Source organism: Taudactylus pleione, unplaced genomic scaffold (assembly GCF_031769625.1).
Source record: "Taudactylus pleione unplaced genomic scaffold, aTauple2 ptg000086l, whole genome shotgun sequence".
NCBI lineage: Eukaryota > Metazoa > Chordata > Amphibia > Anura > Myobatrachidae > Taudactylus > Taudactylus pleione.
In genome coordinates this window covers 12,812,557-12,829,953 of record NW_028284488.1, presented here as the reverse complement: position 1 = coordinate 12,829,953, position 17,397 = coordinate 12,812,557, and the positions used below count along the sequence as shown (strand labels likewise).

The 17,397-nt window shown below is 49.7% G+C and overlaps 2 protein-coding genes across 12 annotated transcripts in view; one reads left to right on the top strand and one right to left on the bottom strand.

The window, feature by feature from the left end:
- FBH1 (F-box DNA helicase 1) overlaps window positions 1–4,904 on the bottom strand; it is a 152,077-nt gene extending 147,173 nt beyond the window's left edge. For 3 of the 5 annotated variants that reach the window (XM_088468706.1, XM_088468711.1, XM_088468708.1), the window contains exons 1-2: window positions 4,607–4,903; window positions 180–338 (exon numbers count right to left, since the gene is read on the bottom strand). In XM_088468706.1, coding sequence (XP_088324832.1) covers window positions 180–338; window positions 4,607–4,694 — 247 coding nt within the window. In that variant the 5' untranslated portion in view covers window positions 4,695–4,903. Of the gene's footprint in view, window positions 1–179; window positions 339–4,606 lie in introns of all 5 variants that reach the window. The other 2 variants (XM_088468710.1, XM_088468709.1) reach the window with 2 other exon arrangements.
- ANKRD16 (ankyrin repeat domain 16) overlaps window positions 4,889–17,397 on the top strand; it is a 58,675-nt gene continuing 46,166 nt past the window's right edge. Inside the window, exons 1-5 of one of the 7 annotated variants that reach the window (XM_088468714.1) lie at window positions 4,889–4,944; window positions 6,563–6,745; window positions 6,834–7,032; window positions 11,978–12,332; window positions 12,985–13,205. In XM_088468714.1, the coding sequence (XP_088324840.1) occupies window positions 11,983–12,332; window positions 12,985–13,205 (571 nt within the window). In that variant the 5' untranslated portion in view covers window positions 4,889–4,944; window positions 6,563–6,745; window positions 6,834–7,032; window positions 11,978–11,982. Of the gene's footprint in view, window positions 6,746–6,833; window positions 7,033–11,977; window positions 12,333–12,984; window positions 13,206–17,397 lie in introns of all 7 variants that reach the window. The other 6 variants (XM_088468713.1, XM_088468712.1, XM_088468717.1 and 3 more) reach the window with 6 other exon arrangements.

Sequence of the window (17,397 nt, the reverse complement as noted above, 5' to 3'; positions counted from 1 at the left end):
AAGTGTCCCGTGGCATCCCATGGTGCCTAGGCACACACAGTTTGGGAACCACTGGCCTATTCTATTATTTTATTTGTATCCTTTTACATTCATATTTGTAAGAGTTATGAATAGCAGTTTTATATAAAGCAACTTTTATTTGGGTTTAGATCATACAAGTAAAAGGTAAACCATGCTACCTCTGATCAGTCGCTCAGTCCTACTACACGGATACAGGCCTCTGTGTACATCTCTGCTGGTTTTCCATTGGTGAAAAGGTTGTGTCAGCGAGCACAAACCCTCTTTGCTCTGAGCCAATTCCTGACAATCGCTTTGCGTGAGATGCTTCCGCCTTCTCACTGTTTGTCAATAAGAAAAGTTTAAGACAAAGTCAAAATTGCAACAGTTTCTGCACCATTGCATGGACAGCTGCTATATGGCTAATACACACACACAATTCCATATCACAATAGATAACAGGGTTACTTCCACACGGAAACGCGTTGAGCCTGTGGTTCTGGTTCCCCTGCACACTGGACTTAATAAAGCAAACCGGACCAGCTGCTATTCAACCTAGAGGCACCACTGGACTACTTCTCTGCATGAGGATATCATTTTGCGAGGACATCTTGCTAACATCACCAGGAATGGTAACATCTCTTTATTAGATTTGCTGGACATTATACTGGGACATATCCACCCCTATACACCCTCAATAGTGATTCCCACTGGAGTGGGACGCTACAGTCAGCAGACTGTCAACCACCAGTTACCTTTTTATATATTATGATATTTTATTCATTTGTATGATCATGATATCACTTCCCATTTAGGAAGTGGCAGACTATCAATGTGTCTATTAAATGTTTTTTAACCAAGCCATGCGTAACCAACCATTAATCAATTTCTATTCGCTATAGGGTTCATTTCTTGAACTCCGCTTTACAGATCCAACGCCCCACATTAGCGCTGTTATATATTGCTATATTTCTTATCTATTAAGGAAATTAACACAGCTCCTCCTAACAGCTGCTTATTGATAAGCGCCACTCTATTTTGTTTTTTTGTGGTTACATTTCCATATCAGTAGAGCTTTGCAGGTTTCCATCCCATTCACAAATTAGCTCTGCATTTATCGACCTAAGTGTCATAAAGGCCTATCCATTACACAACTTTTTGCACGATCCGACCAAAACCAGGAGGTTTTGGTTGCATCGTACAGAAAGTCGTGTAATGGATAGCCGGCAAGGACCAGTGATGCACGTGCAAGCTGGGTCCATGCCAAGCCCGACTATCTACTGAACATGCCCGTCAACCTGTCGACGATAGTCAGGTTCAGCATGTTCTGAGATAGGAGGTTGGGCTCCTGCACTGAATGACGGTCAGTGAACGCCGTTCAGTGCGGGCACCGCACCTCTTTTCGGGTGTGACCGCTAGTGAGCGTTTGCACGCCAGGCACCCTGCCGCCCTACGGAGTGAACACTAATTAGAGATGCCATATTGTTACCTGAGACACAATTCATTATATAATTGCCTCCTTTAACACCCATTAATTTAATGCACACATTCCGCAATGCTTTATAAAGAATATTTGGCCATTCACATCAGTCTCTGCCGCAGTGGAACTTACAATCTATATTCCCAAGCACACACATATATACATTAGGGTTAATTGATAGGAGTCGTTTAAACTATCAGTGCATTTTTGGATTATGGGAGTAAACCAGAGTAACCGGAGGCAACCCATGCATGCACGGGGAAATTATGCAGACTCCACATCGTTAGTGAGACTGTGGGAATCGAACCCAAGACCTCACCGCTGTGAGGCATTGATGCTGTAATGTATATGAAAAGGAAATGTGTAGCCCAGCTGTCTTGTATTTGCCACTGTAACAGAAAGTGAAAACAATCAGTATAAAGTTACAGATGGTGCCTTTTCCACATTTCTTTCACTGAGGCACTGAGGGAGGATAACATACAAGTGCACGCTCAGGGGTCAATCCAATTAGGTGCAATTTGGATCCTGCAAGATGTTCTTATCGCGAACTTGCACTAGAAATTTCATTTGCAATCCAATTCCAAACATGAATTGTTCTTTTCAGAGGAAAGTCACATATTGTTTGTGCGCACCCCCCTGAGCAGGTGACAAAAGTAGGGAAAATCTTTATTTTATGGTACAAATTATGAGACACAGTGCCTGATTCAGACCCGCTTGCAAGCGCTTGAACACTCACGAGCGGGTCGATGGTGTGCTCTGCGCACGCGCAGCGGCCGCACGCCCCGGAGTGAGAGAGAAATTCTCTCGCTCCGTGGCTCACTACAAAAGGGGCGTCTGTCGATGTTGATCGACAGCTTGCCCTGTTTTGTAGGCGTGGCGGGGTGGTGGCTTCACAAACGAAGGCGTTCCCATGCGAACGCCTGCCGTTTGTGGGTGGCCCCACTGACATCATCAGTGATGTCAGTGGGAGAGCTTCTGGCTCTATTAGAGCCAGAAGCTCTCTGGGGCTTGCGGCCACAAGACCCTACCACAAGGGTCTCGTCGCAAGCCCCGATGGTCTTGACCATCGCGACAATCATCCTGGCCGCTAGCAATAGCTGTGGGTGGTCACCCACAGCTATGCGAGCGGCCAGGAGGCCGGACAAAAAAAAACGCCCTAATTCAGAGCAAGCGCTCTTTCAGAGCGTCCGTCTCTGAATCAGGCCCACAGTGCAGAACCTCTGATACAGCTCTCCCAATGAACAATCACGAACATGAATAATCACGCATAATTTTTCTAAAAAGCTTAATAATGGGACAGGTATGTGGAGGTGTTATATTGATGGGAGAGTTTTTCAACTTGCAAATGAGAGTTAAAAGTGTTTATTCCAACATTTTACAAAACGGTATTAAGACACTGAAACAAAACATCAATTTGAAGACCTTTTTCTTTATCCCAAAATGCTACGACTTTAATTTGATGAAAAACACTTGCTCACTATTATTATTCCACTATTAATAAGTGCAAAAATCAGTTATTTGACACATTTTAAAAAGCTCCTGTACATTCCATATGGCCACTAACAGCCTTTTATATTGTCCTGCTATCTCCGTTGTAAGGTTTTCAGGGTCCCGGGTGGTTTCCCCACTATTCCATACACCCTCCCAGGTTGTTTTTTGTAAAAAAAAAGTCTGGCCAGCTCGCTGTGGGTACCACAAATTGGCATTTTTAAGTGGCACTCATATTTCTTGGGTGCACACATTGCCACGATGTAAGCAAGTTTCATGATGTAAACTCGCTCCTAATTGGATTGTCTCCACAGGTCCACTTATGCCGCATGCCCTGTGCTTGTGCAGTGGCGGCTCCAGGGGTGGGGTTGCAGCGCACTCCAAAGTTCCAATAGGGGAGCCACACCAACTGCCAGTGGGTCCCAGCTGGCGACATTTTGGCAGCGTTTGGGGTGGCAGTTGATGTTGTGAGCCTGGGGCAGGGTACACACTTAGCGGCCCCCTATGATGCCGATGAACGATATATATCGGGCTCACTGTGCACAGTGCACGATCAGGTGAACGACCGCCGTATATATCGTTCATTAGCACCATTGACCTTGCCAGCAGTTGGGTCACTCCATCGGCCATGCAAGCAGGCTAATGGAACGACCCCGATGAATGACCCGCGGAAACACGCATTGTGGGTACAACACTAGATGTGCCTGATATGTCGGCCAGATCAGAGATCAGCTTAGGTATACCAGCAGCTCATTCCTATAGGCTCACTAATCGCCCTTTTATTGTAACCTACACTATTAATTTATCTCCAATGCAGATCAACGTATAACAAAGTCCCAGTGGTGACTTTTAAAAATGATAACAGCAAATGTGCTATGTAGCTGCACAATATACAGACCAGCCCTAGCCAAATTAGTGCCTAGGCAAGAATTTGGGTGGTGCCCCCCCCATAGGATCCTGAAAAAGTGTGTGGCCTCAAAGAAGGAGCGTGGTCTCATTGTGGCGTGGCCCCTTCCTCATTCTGCTGCTCTCCCAGCACAGATCACAGCACACATCACAGCACCCTTCTACCAGTACAGTATCCCTCACCCAGCAACTCTGTCCCAGCAGAGCACCCATCACCCCTCTCCCAGCACAGCACCCACGCTAACCACTAGTCATCGTCCAGGTGCCCCGTCCCCGCAAACTGCCGCTGCCCGCTCACTGTTTGCAGCTGCCAGGCCCGATCAGAGCTATCAGCTGAGCTCCGATCATGGATGCTGCACAATGACAATAGCAGCTGCCATAGTCTCTGCTCAGCCAGCAGCAGGTGCCCCAGCCGAGCCAGCCCCAAACCTCTGCCAGCCCTAGGCAGGCTTGGGTGCCCCTAGGCATTTGCTTAGCTTGTCTATGCCTAGGGCCGGCTCTGACAATATATTACAAACACAGGGACAGTCTGCGAGAGAAATAGAACACGGACACATTACAGTGATCATCAAGGGGGCAACAAGCTGCTGCTGAGCCGGGCCCGGTATCGGAAACGTCACACTGGCAGAGCTGTTGTCTCTGCTCTCGCAGATTATGGCTGAGTGGCCGGGAGACTGCATGATGCTCACAATGACTATATACAGGTAATGTTCCTAGTAGTGTATATGCCCTTACTCTGTGCTACGAAAGCAGAAGCTCTCCTCTCCTCCTCCGTACACGCTGTTATGGCCGGCCGGGCGCTACACGCCAATAATATGCGCATATGTCTCCATTAAAATCCTTGCAAAACGATATCCAATCGCAGCAGCCGAAACGGACACTCCTAACCAATCACTAAGTCTGACAAGTCCAGGAAACAAGTACAGTATAGTACAGTACAGTAGATCTTCGCTCGCGGCGGTGGTCTGCCCGCGCATGCGCAATAGGCAAACTTTGCCAGACCGTCCTCCTCCGTCTCCATGTTCTCTTCCGGTCACATGACCACACAGCGGCAGGCTGGCTGCTGTTACTGTGTATGTACCATGTCTGTGTGTGTACTCTCTGATGTGCTGAGGCCGGTGCTGCAGGGCAACCTCAGATAAGCAGTTATATTTTTCTCGAGCACATAATTCGCCAGTGTTAGATAGTAAGTTGCCGATGGTGCTGGAAGTATGAGCTTTGGCGGCCCTGGGGCGTTGATTCTGTCTTGTGACACCCCAGTATCGGGCATTACTGAGATTACCTCTGCAGCGGGTAACAGTGCAGCTGTGGTCAAATAGGTGCGACTTTACCAAAAATATCGCACCTGCAAGGTTTTTACTGTAGGTGTAAAAATGTGGTATTCAATTGGTTGCGGGGATTTCATTTATTGTTTTTGAGCGTCCAATTTTTCCTAACATCCACCTGCTCTGGACCCTTTTAGACATCCACCCGTCCCAATGACTAAGCAATTGAAAGTTTCCAATTCTTTTAATTAGTCCTTAATTGCTCATGTTCTGCAGCACTGTCCTCCGTCTCTTCAGAGTCACAGACAGACTCGATGGAGCGGGCACAGGACAGGTACTACTCTGCTAACCCTGCACCCCACTACCCCTAACCTTGCACCTACTCCCCACACACACTACACTAACCCTGCTCCCGCTGCCTGCACACACACACTACACTATCCCTGCTCCCACTGACCATGCACACTACCCATGCTCCTGCCCGCGCACACTACACTATCCCTGCTCCCACTGACCGCGCACACTAACCCTTACCCTGCTCCTGCTGCACTACCCCTGCTGCCCGCACACACTACACTACCCCTGTTCCCGCTGCCCACACACACTACACCCTCTCTACTCCCACTGCCCGAGCACACTAACCCTGCTCCCGCTACCTGCACACACTACACCTGTGCCCGCACACACTACACTACTACTGCTGTCCGCACACACTACACTACCTCTGCTCCCGCTGCCCGCACACACTACACTACCCCTGCTCGCGCTGCCCGCACACACTACCCCAGGCCTTTTCAGAGGTTCATAGAGTTCTGGGGTAATCCAAATTAAGAAGCCACCCCACCCCCTGTTTCTTAAAAAAATAAAAATATATATTAAAAATGTATTTTAAATTGATATAAATGCTTAACTTCATTTGAAATGTACAAATAAATTACTGTATACGTATACTGATGTTCTGGATTATTGGAGATTTCAAACTGGAAGTGCTTTTCTTGCTTTGTTCTGCAAATGCAGCAATCAATTTTAAAAAATTCAACTTTCGTGCCACGTCACAGTTAATATTGAGCATGGCCAGCCCATTAAATCTTTTTTGCCCCATAGTTGAGTGATGATAGTTTACTGAACATTCATTCACCAGAAGCAACAGATGTTCAAAAATGCACAAAGAAAATGTGATGTTTGGAAACCCCAAAAATAATTTTCTTCCTCCACTAGGGTGCACGGGAATCACTCGGTGTATAGCCTGGAGAGGAGAGGTGGGCACCAAATAGTTAATTAGATTTTTCCAGCAGCCCCATTCTCCCTCTCCACCGGCCAGCCAGTTTGTTTGTTGCTGAACAGGAGCGGGCACTATCTTGTGGGGGCTGCTTTTAAGTGGCCCCCTGTTCCTTTTATTTTGTTTTTTTATTTTATTCTTTTCCAGAGCGGGCAGTGAAGGACACAGTTACTGCCGCTCCAACAACCCCAGCGCAGGTGGCGGCAGCACTGGCGACTGGGTCAGTTACTTCCGCCGCGGAACTCTGGGAGGGACAGCACACCACCGCTCCCTGAGCCCACAACAGGACGGGAACATGTAAGCACGGCTCCCTGCTTGCAGAAATAAAAGGTGACTACATTGGTTATACAGCAGCATCTTATAGTACGTTATACCACTATATTCACCGTTTATATATTTTTTTTCTTCGTTGACATAGTGTCTTAACCTCTTGGATGCGGATACCTGCTGTGGCGGCCATGAAAGCCCTCTGTGTTTATGGCGTGGTGTCGTGGACTCTAGGAATCTTTGAAACCCTTTCGTATTTAGGGGGAGATCCTCGTGGTCCGGAGTTGGACAAGATAGCCACTGCAAGGGTAGCACCCAGATACATGCCTGCCTTCTGCGGCACTTTCCAGGTACAGACCATATACCTTCTAGATCAGGAGTGGGGAACCTTTTTTCTGCCGAGGGCCATTTTGATATATATAACATTATTTGCGGGCCTGGTGCAGGCCATGCCCCTCCACATGATGTCACACAGGGGTGGGGCCACAATCGCCAGTGATTACTGCAATGCCTAGAGCAACCCTGGATGCTCCGGGGAGCTGTTAGGGCAGTGGTTTGAATGACTGAAGTGCCCTAAAGAAGCTCCAGGCAGCACTGATGCATAGATTCTGGCTGCAGGGTGCCATTTTAGGCACTCTGCTGGATAGCAGAAAAAAGCTCAGGGCCAGACCAAATGATTCCAAGGTCCTTATAAGACCCCCGGGCAGGAGGTTCCCCATCCCTGTTCTAGATTATAGAGTTCCTTTATGGGCCCTGGGTTCCAAGGTAGGTGGCCTTGGTCCACCAGACAGCTGGCATGTCTGTTGCCACAAATTGGGGTGGACATCCATGTTTGGGACCCCAGTGTGGGTGTCTGGTTTCCTGCATTTTCTTGTAGTATGGAAACCATAAGTGCCGCCTAGGCTAGCAGGGTGATTTCACAGGCACTTCCGGGAGCCAGAGCTCTGGAAGACTCTGTTGGCTTCACTCTGTGTCTCTAATGTCATCCTCCTGGTCCCCTGTCTCTGGAAGTGCGGGTTACTATGCCAACCTCTAACTGGTCAGACTGCTTGTTCCAGCCCATCCTCATTCTCAGGGCGCTAGCAGGGACTTAAGGATTCTCAGTCCCTTCCGTTCCATCATTGGGACCCTAAAACCAGGGAATTTTACTGCATCCTTAGACTTACAGGTTGCCTATTTATATATTGCCATCCGAGTCAGTCACCAGCGCTTCCTCGGATATGCTGTACAGGAGAATCACTTCCAGTTTCTGTTGTCAGTTAGGGTAGGTCCACAGCCACTAGTGTTTTCATGAGGATCATGGCGGTCATGCAAGCTCCTCTTCACCTGCTTCTCCTGGTTTAGTCACCAGATATCCTCAGGAGTACATCCTTCTCAGGATAGATCATCTTTGTTCCCACGGATGGAGGGGAGGGCCTTGCTGGATTCCAGACAGCGGGTATTTCTCCCCGCCGTCAGACTTGGGGTCTTCTGGTTACAGTTTCCTCTATTCTAGTGTCTCCACCGAGTGTTATTACACTCTTGCATGCAGTTCTTCGGCTCTCTAAACTACCCCTTTGACAGGGCGGAGTTTGCTCAGTTTTATTCCCAACGTCTTAACATGGATGTTGGTGGCCAATGGTTCATTGGGCTAGTGTGCATTATCCCAAGCATTGGGGATATGCGGTTCCTAGGGCATAAATCCCTTCTGCTATTTAGGAGGCAGACTATAGTCTGTATTTTGTGGTAGCTACAGGGGGCCCACTTGGATATGAGTCGCTCCCTTTGGGATTCAGGATGGGGTCCTTTTCAGCACCGACGCACAGGTGGAGGGCTGTAACCTTTCATCAGACCTTTAGAGTCTGTGGATAGCTCAGAGAAGCTAGTTACCGATCACCATTCTGCAGCTCTGAGCGGTCTTCAGAGCTCTGTTTTGTTCTACCACTCTTTCAGCATCATTCGGTCCAGGTATGGTCCGACAACGCGACAGCCATTGCCTTTAGGACCATCAGAGCGGCGTTTCAGTCACGGCACCATGAAAGCTGTTAGCCACTGCCTCAGTTGGGCATAGCCTCATCTTCCTGTACTGTCGGTGGACTTCTTCCCCACGGTCCAACTTGGGAAAGCAAACTGCGTTGGCTGCCAGGATATTTACTCTGGTGAGTGGAATCTATCTACAGACACCTATTCAGCTTTTAGTTCCTCACTGGGACTTGACGGACGTCATTTTGTAGTGGCTCACAAAACCACAGGTTACCGACATCCTGGGGCTTTCCAGGTGGACGCTCTGCTGGTACAATGGCCGTTCCCGCTCATGTACGTCTTCCTCCACTCACTGTGCTCCCGCTGGCCTTCCGCGGGATGCAGTTAGAAGGGACCTTGGTGATCCTTGTGGCTTCGCATTGACCACAGCGACCGTGGTATGCTGCTCTTCACACCTCCTGGCGCTCCACTGCGTTTTCTTTTACGGTTAAATCTTTGGTCTCCGGGCACTTCCATCAGATTCCAGCCCGCCTCACATGACGGGTGGCTTTTGAGACACCTGTCCTTAGAGCAAGGAGGGTTTTTTGTACCCTACTGCATGCACAGAGGCCGACTTCGGTCACAAATTCTCACCGATTTGGAGGACCTATTTGATGGTTCTGCTAGAGCAGGGGTGTCAAACTCATGACCATCCAACTGCAGTGGGACTTTATATCCCAGCATACCCTGCCACGGTTTTAGAATGCCCTAATAGCAAAACTGTGGCAGTGCATTCTGTGATGTGTAGTTCTACAGCAGCTCGATGGTACCCAATTGCACATGCGCACGACAGAGGGAGCTCCGTCGTGCGCATGCGCGAGACCCGGATAGCGACAGCCAAGCTGTCGTTCCGGGTCTCGCACCAAAGGGGGCGTGCTGTCGATGGTGAGTGACAGCACGCCCACTTTAGTGGGCGTGCCTGCCAGACGGAGGCGTTCCCATGGTAATGCCTACCGTCTGGGTCCGGCCCCACTGACATCACTAGTGATGTCAGTGGGAGTGATTTTGGCTCTGATAGAGCCAAAATCACTCCAGGGCTTGCGGTCACCGAGACCGTACCGCAGGGTCTCGTCGCAAGCCCGATGGTCGCGATGGTCTTGACCATCGCGACCATCATCATGGACGCTCGCATAAGCTGTGGGTGGTAACCCAGAGCTATGCGAGCGTCCAGGAGGACGCTCCAAAAAAAAAAAAAAAAAATGCCCTGATTCAGAGCGGGCGCTCGTTCAGAGCGTCCGGCTCTGAATCAGGCCCTCTGTTCCACACCATCCAGGTGTTTGTGGCTCCGTCTCTCCGTGTTGCGGTCTATTAGCTAGGGTAAGCATCTTTGGATGTGATGAGGGCTCTCTGGATTTTCCATGGGTAGAGCCGGAGATCAGTTGCTCTACTGTCCTGTAGAATTGTCACTGGCGTGGCTGGACAGCTTCTATCAGCTCATCCTGGTTGCTCTGCTTCACTATCTGCCATGCCTACTCTGTGGCGAATCTTCCTACTGTGATGTCTGCTCATTACTCCTCGTCAGTGGGAGCCTCTTGGGCAACTTAGCGTGGCGCTACTGCAGAGCAGCTATGTACAGCTGCCACGTGGGCCTCTGCCCACACTTTGTTTTATTTCTATACATTTGACACTTTCACATCTTTGGTAACAGCCTTCGGACGAAGGGGTTCTCTGTGCAGCTCAGGTGCACAGACTCCTCTCTCCAGGCTATACCCAGAGTGATCCCTGTGCCCCTAACGCAAGACTATAAATCCCCTTGTCCCACTACCCTAACTTATCCCAGCACCTCAATTGCCCCCTACACACTTAACCTAACTCTACCCCAGCAATCGCACACACCCTAGTTCTACCCTAGCAATCACACAAACCCTTCAGAAAACAGTGAGTCTTTATGGCAGCAACTCCCCCCTCCTCCCTGTGAGTCTGACGGCTGCTGCTCAGTCTGTGTAGCTCCGCCCTCACGCTCAGTTCTGACAGCCCTGCGGGATCCGGGTGGAGACTGCAGAGAATGAGACGGGCGCACCACTTATAAAAACATTGTGTCTGACAAATGGACATTGTGGTGGTGGCTGGTTCCGCCCCCAGGGCAGCCTGCGGTAGGGCACTGGCCGCACCGCCCTAGTTATGACCCTGTTACCTAACTTATGCTATTTACCTTTAAAAGTGTTCCGTTATTCATGGAAAAAAGTGATATTTGACAGTGTGTTAATAAAAAAAAAAATCTGTTGAAGCTATACAAGCAGGAGCATTGTAATAGTAAACATTTATGAAATTAACTTGCCTAACAAACCATTTCAACATCAAACAGTCCAGTGAACAAACTATTCCTTTGCGAAGTTGCAAGTCAATCACCCTGGTAAATCTCAAGGACAAGTGACAATCTCACATGTCTGTGTAGATAGATGGATCATGCTGTGTGTTATGCCAATTTAACCATTAAACATGTTTAGGCGCATGGTTTGAACTTTTGTTACTTAGAAATTGGCAAGTTAATAAATATATAATTTCCTGCCAATCGGAAGCCCAGGGAAATTTTCCCCCCTAGTCCCCCTTACTGGTAGGGCCTGCACTACACTAATCCTGCTCCCGCTGCCTGCACACACACTACATGGGCAAAACCGTGCGGCCAATTGGATATGCCCCTATGGAGGAGGTGTCTCTCAGGGTCAGAGTATGGATGCTCTGAGGAGGAGGTGGTGTCTCTCAGACCCAGTGTTTCTACTTTCAAATATTCAGATTTCCTAATCTCTACCAGTTTTTATCCTGGTTTCCCCCAACATTCCCTGCCATTTTTTCCTTTCTAAAATGATGTGGTAATTACATAACAGGAGAGCTGACCAAATGAACTACAGTATAAAAACAAAATTGAAAAGGTAATTCTATCTGTCTAGGAAAAAAAAATCTAAAGGTGGAATCAGTATACCTTTAACATTGCCCAAAACTGGGAAAGAAAATACAAAAGTGGAAGCACTGCCCAGACCATACTACACCTGTGAGTGGCTTGCACTCACCCAAGCCTCTGAAACGGTGTGATGAAGCCTTATATCACTGCTTCAAAACACTTATTTCACTCCTATAATTTCACTGTTGAATTACACATATTGAACCCATGTAACTGCATTGCTGTATGACACTTATTGCACACGTGTATTTGCACCTCTGCATGCCACTTATGCAACCGTGGAATTGCACTGCTGCATGACACTTGTAATTGCACCGCTGCATGACCTGTGTCTTCTCTGCAATGAGGCTGTAGTATATAGAAATTCACAATTGTATATTTTGCCTGTAACACAGACTCCATGGAAGCTCTTCAATGTCGGGATGAGCAGCAGAGGCACATCCTGAAGTTACTTCAGGAAGGCAAATTGTATCTCCTCCAAGAAGAGCTTCAAAAGGATCCCAGTCTGCTCAGGGAGCTGCCTAGTAAGCATTTTGGGAGATCTGGTGATACTTTGTTGCATTATGCTGCGCGGCATGGGCATCTCCTTATACTGACTTATTTGGTGGAAGTGGTGGGCATGAATGTGGAGTTGCTTAATAGTGATTACAAGAGACCCCTTCATGAAGCTGCATCCATGGGACACGGAGACTGCTTGTTGTATGTCCTCAGTAAAGGCGCTGAGGTGGACTGTCTGAAAAAGGCTGACTGGTGAGTACGAGATGGAGCAATACCTGTTATACTGTGTTCTGTCCCCAGACATAGCAATTCTACACCAACCTAATTCATTGCCTAGAACATGGGTAGGCAACCTGTGGCACTCCAGCTGTTGTGGAACTACGTATACCAGCAGGTCGTGCTACAGTTTTAGCATGCCCTAACAGCAAACTGTGGCAGGGCATGCTGGGAGGTGTAGTTACACAGCAACTGGAGTGCCACAGATTGCCAACCCCTTTCCTATTTTCCTTAAGGTAATATACACCATGAGATCAACTTTTTTTTGTCATCATCCTCACAGTTTTCCATTAATATGGTGTATTTATTTTTGTTGATAGAAGTGCACCTCATACAAATCATATGTCAAAGTCTGAACTAATTCCAAAATGTATGCCCATTAATAACCTTTATAGTCAGTATGGTGTAAAACTAGGCTTACCCTTACTATTCTTTTAAACTGGGACACTCATAAATTACACAGGTTCTGTGGTTGATTAAAACCAGGTGAAATGCCAGCTTGAAGCCAGCCAGCCACAAAACCTGTGTAATTCACAAGTGTCCCAGTTTAAAAGGGATAGTATGGTAAGCCTATGTAAAACTGACCTATATTATATTGTCCTACAACAATACCATCTTTTGAATTTAGGACACCCCTGATGATGGCTTGCACCAGAAACAACTTGGATGTGATAAAAGATCTCATTAAGCACAAAGCCAACCCCAACCTGAAAAATAAAGATGGCTGGAACTCTTTTCATATTGCATCCAGGGAAGGAGATCCCACTATCATCAAGTATCTGCTTGACGTCTTCCCTAATATTTGGAACACTGAAAGCAAGATTAAGAGAACACCACTACACACAGCAGGTACTGACCTCTGAAAGGGAGCATGTATCCGAGATAGATGAGTGTTTTATGATAAAAAAAACAAAACCTCTTTTTCTCTAACAATACACAAAACAAGAGTGAGATGTGACTTATTAACATAAATATAATTATTGTGTAATTCACACCATGTAAAACGGATATTTCTACTTCAGGGTCCATAGGGGGTCCACAGGGTTGACCTTGGGGTATAGCTGGATCTGGATCCACGGGCACCACGCAGTTAAAGCTTTGCTGCTCCCAGGACGCACTTGGGTCCGTCCTCCTCTATACCCCGCCCCCGACCACAGGCACCTCAGTTTTAGTTGGTGCCCGGCCGGAGTCGGGTCACCCTGTTGCAGTGGGGCTGCAGGAGCCTCCGGTCTCTGGGGACAGACCGGAGGCGCTAGCGGCGGCGGCGGGCTCCCCCTCTATTGAGGAATACCCCCGTGTCCGCTAGACCACCAGGGTAACAGGCTGGTAGCGGGACCGGCAACCCGGGGGTTAATTGCTAGCCAGGGGAGGCAGCCTTCCCTGTCTAGCGGCTCCTCAGCTCAGCGCGCCTTTCAACAAGCAGTCTGGCGTCGCTGAGCTGCTCTTATCTTACGGCCACTCCTCCTCTGAGGTCTCCGGCGGCCATCTTTACTGGCAGGCATCGCAGACTCCCAGGCGGTATCAAGTGGACTGGTCCCCCTGTGTACCTCTCCCCTGCTAAAGGACAGTGTACACAGCGCTATAGCCCTCCCAGACACTGAATCTGGGCGGTTGATTGTAGCGGAAGGTGCAGTGAGTACTAACTTTTCTGCATTGTATGTGACTATTGCTAGTGCTGCCTGTCTGTGACTTATTCTCCTTGCTGTCAGCTTATAACTATCCCTTTCCTTCTCCTACGGCCCGGCAGGTGTGTGGGGAAGGGCGTTTTTCTGAGACCCTCACTTATATAAATCACGTATTTGTGGGGTCAGTCACATACTGTTGTGTGCTACACAGTACCATATCTGGGCTGTTGTGTCGCATACTGGTGAGTGCGCGGGTGTTAAAACCTTAATTCCTCTGGTGATACGTATTTCTTGTGCATTTACGGTATCATGTCTGATGAGGAGACTGAGCGCTCTGTGGCTCCTGTGCTATTTTCCTGCAGACGCTGTGCTGCTGGAGTTGATGGGGAGGACTTATCTCAGGATGGTCTGTGCGGGCGGTGCCAGCTGGTACCGGGCCCCTCCAACCCCCCTGTATCACAGGACCCTCCTTGGGCGATGTTTTCACAGGTGCTGGCGTCTATTGCAGACCGGTTATCGGTCCCATCAGCGGTCCCTTCTAGGGCGTTGCCGCAGCCCACCATCCCCCATTCCCCGGGTGTTCCACAAATGTTGCGGTCTCCCCCCGGGGCCCAGACTGTGGGTCCTTACTCGGGACTGCCTGTGTATGTGCAGTCTTCCCCAGTGACGCGTCAGTCTGTAGTGCCTTTGCAGAGTTTTGCTCCGATGGCTCCTCCGCCTTGGGTGGATGTTCTCTCCAGCTCCGTACAGAGTCTGGCGGCTTCATCCTCGGCATTTCAGTCCATGTTGCAAGGTGATGTGCCACCAAGGGCGTCTAAACGTCCGGTTGTGAGTTCACTAGCTGCGCAGTTGTCGGACTCGGAAGTGTCCTCAGATGATGGAGAAATCCATGAGGACTCTGACTCTGATGCCATGGGGCAGGAGGTGGAAGCTAAGTCCTCCATTAATGTTCCAGCCTTAGTTAGGGCGGTGCGGGCTATCCTACATGTTGAGGATGATGCGCCGGCTCCTAGGTCGAAGTTTCCTAATTTTAAAAAGGCCAAGGTGACTTCAACTGTGTTCCCCCTGTCTGATCAATTATCGGATCATATGGCGGTGGCCTGGCAATTACCCAGTAAGAGGTTCCATCCACAGAAGAGGTTGGTGGCGAACTATCCTTTTCCTGAAGCTCATTGCAGGAAATGGGAGACTCCGCCGGCGGTTGATTCCCACGTTACCCGCTTGATCAAAAGCGCGACGCTGCCATTGCCGTCTATCTCCTCTTTGAAGGATCCCACGGACAGGAAGGTGGAGACTTGTTTAAAGTCCATTTATTCTCTTTCCGGGGCGGTGGCTCGCCCGTCCATGGCTATCTCCTGGGTGGCTAAAGCCATTGAGGCATGGGCCAATGCCTTGGAGGATACCTTTCCTGATGAGGCTCCGGATATCCAGCCTGCTCACTTCTAGGGTGTCGGCTGCAGCGGTGTCTGCTTGGCGCTCCCTGTGGCTGAGGTCCTGGAGGGCTGATGCAGATTCAAAAAAGGGTCTGGAGGCCTTGCCTTTTAATGGTGATTTACTATTTGGTCCGGATTTGGACAAAATAGTGGATACTTTGGCTAAGTCCAAGTCGGCTTTCCTCCCTTCGGCCTCTGCGCCGGCTAAAGTGAGGAGCTCTGCCTTTCGGTCTTTTCGGGTTCAGGGTAAGGCCAAGGGCCAGTCCTTCCCGAGACATTCGGCGACCAAGGCCGCACCCAAGCCCAAGAAGCAAGCATAGAGTGCTCGGCGCCCTTCTTCCAAGCAGGAGGATAAGCCTGCTGCCTGATGTGACGGGCCTCTCTCTGGGGGATCCCAGAGTGGGAGGCCGACTTCTCCAATTCGCCCAGTGTTGGCACAATACCACCACGGATGCCTGGGTTCGAGAAGTAGTCTCTCAGGGGTACGCCCTGTCTTTTCGGTTCAGGCCGCGCCACCAGTTTTTCTGTACGAGTCCTTCTCTGAACAAGACCAAAGCTGGTCAGATACAGGTAGCTATAGAATCCTTGCTACAAGCAGGGGTCATTGTTCCCGTTCCGCAGTCTCAGCGCGGGACGGGGTACTATTCTACTCTGTTTCTGGTACAGAAACCCAATGGTTCTCATCGCCCTATCCTGAATTTGAAGTCTCTGAACAGATACCTCAGAGTTCCCAAGTTCAGGATGGAAACATTACGTTCCATCATTCTGGCGATGGAACCCGGGGATTATATGGTCTCCCTCGATATCCAGGACGCCTATCTCCATGTGCCCTTAGCACCGGCACATCAGCGGTATCTGAGGTTTGCTCTCCTGAACCATCACTACCAATTTCGGGCGTTGCCTTTCGGCCTTTCCATGGCTCCGAGGGTGTTCACCAAGGTGATGGCAGTTATGGCTGCCCACCTTCGGGGTCAGGGTCTACGTCTGTTGCCGTACCTGGACGATCTTCTGCTGCTGGCGAGCTCCCCGGAGGTGCTTCTTCGACATCTCCACCTGACCATTGCTTGTCTTCAATCACACGGGTGGTTGATAAATTGGAAGAAGTCTTCCCTGATTCCATCACAGCAGATGGTTCATTTGGGAGCCCTGCTGGATTCTCGTCAGCAACGGATTTTCCTGACTCCGGAGAAGGTCTCCTCCCTGCAGCTGCGGATACACAGTTGCCTGAGCAGTTGCTGCCTGTCGGTCCATTCGGCTATGAGAGTTCTGGGGTCCATGGTGTCGACATTCGACATGGTAGAATTTGCCCAGTTCCATTCCCGGCCCCTGCAGGGGCTGATTCTATCGGAATGGAACGGGTTACCTCACCGGATCCGCTCTCAGATGCTGGTGTTGTCCCCGGAGGTTCGGCAGTCTTTGGCTTGGTGGCTTCAGACAGGGCATCTGGTCGAGGGGCGCCCCTTTTGGATCCCGGACTGGGTCCTGCTCACGACAGATGCCAGTCTCCGGGGTTGGGGGGCAGTGACTGGCTCATTATTGCTTCAGGGTCGTTGGTCCGCGGAAGAAGCACTTCTCCCCATCAACATCCTGGAACTGCGGGCTGTGTACAGGGCCCTGCAGTCGTCCGGCCCCGCTCTTCACGGAAGGGCGGTTCAGGTGCAGTCCGACAACGCCACCACGGTGGCGTACATCAACCACCAAGGGGGAACTCGCAGTCGGGCAGCAATGTCGGAGGTGTCTCGCATTCTTGCTTGGGCGGAGTGTCACGTTCCAGCGATCTCGGCAGTCTTCATTCCCGGAGTCCTCAATTGGGAGGCGGACTTCCTCAGCCGTCACGACGTGCATCCCGGGGAATGGTCGCTTCACCCAGAGGTGTTTCAGCTACTCGTGGACAGGTGGGGGCTGCCAGAGCTGGACTTGATGGCCTCCCGTCACAATCACAAGTTGCCCGTTTACAGGACAAGAGATGCAGGCGCCTGTCTG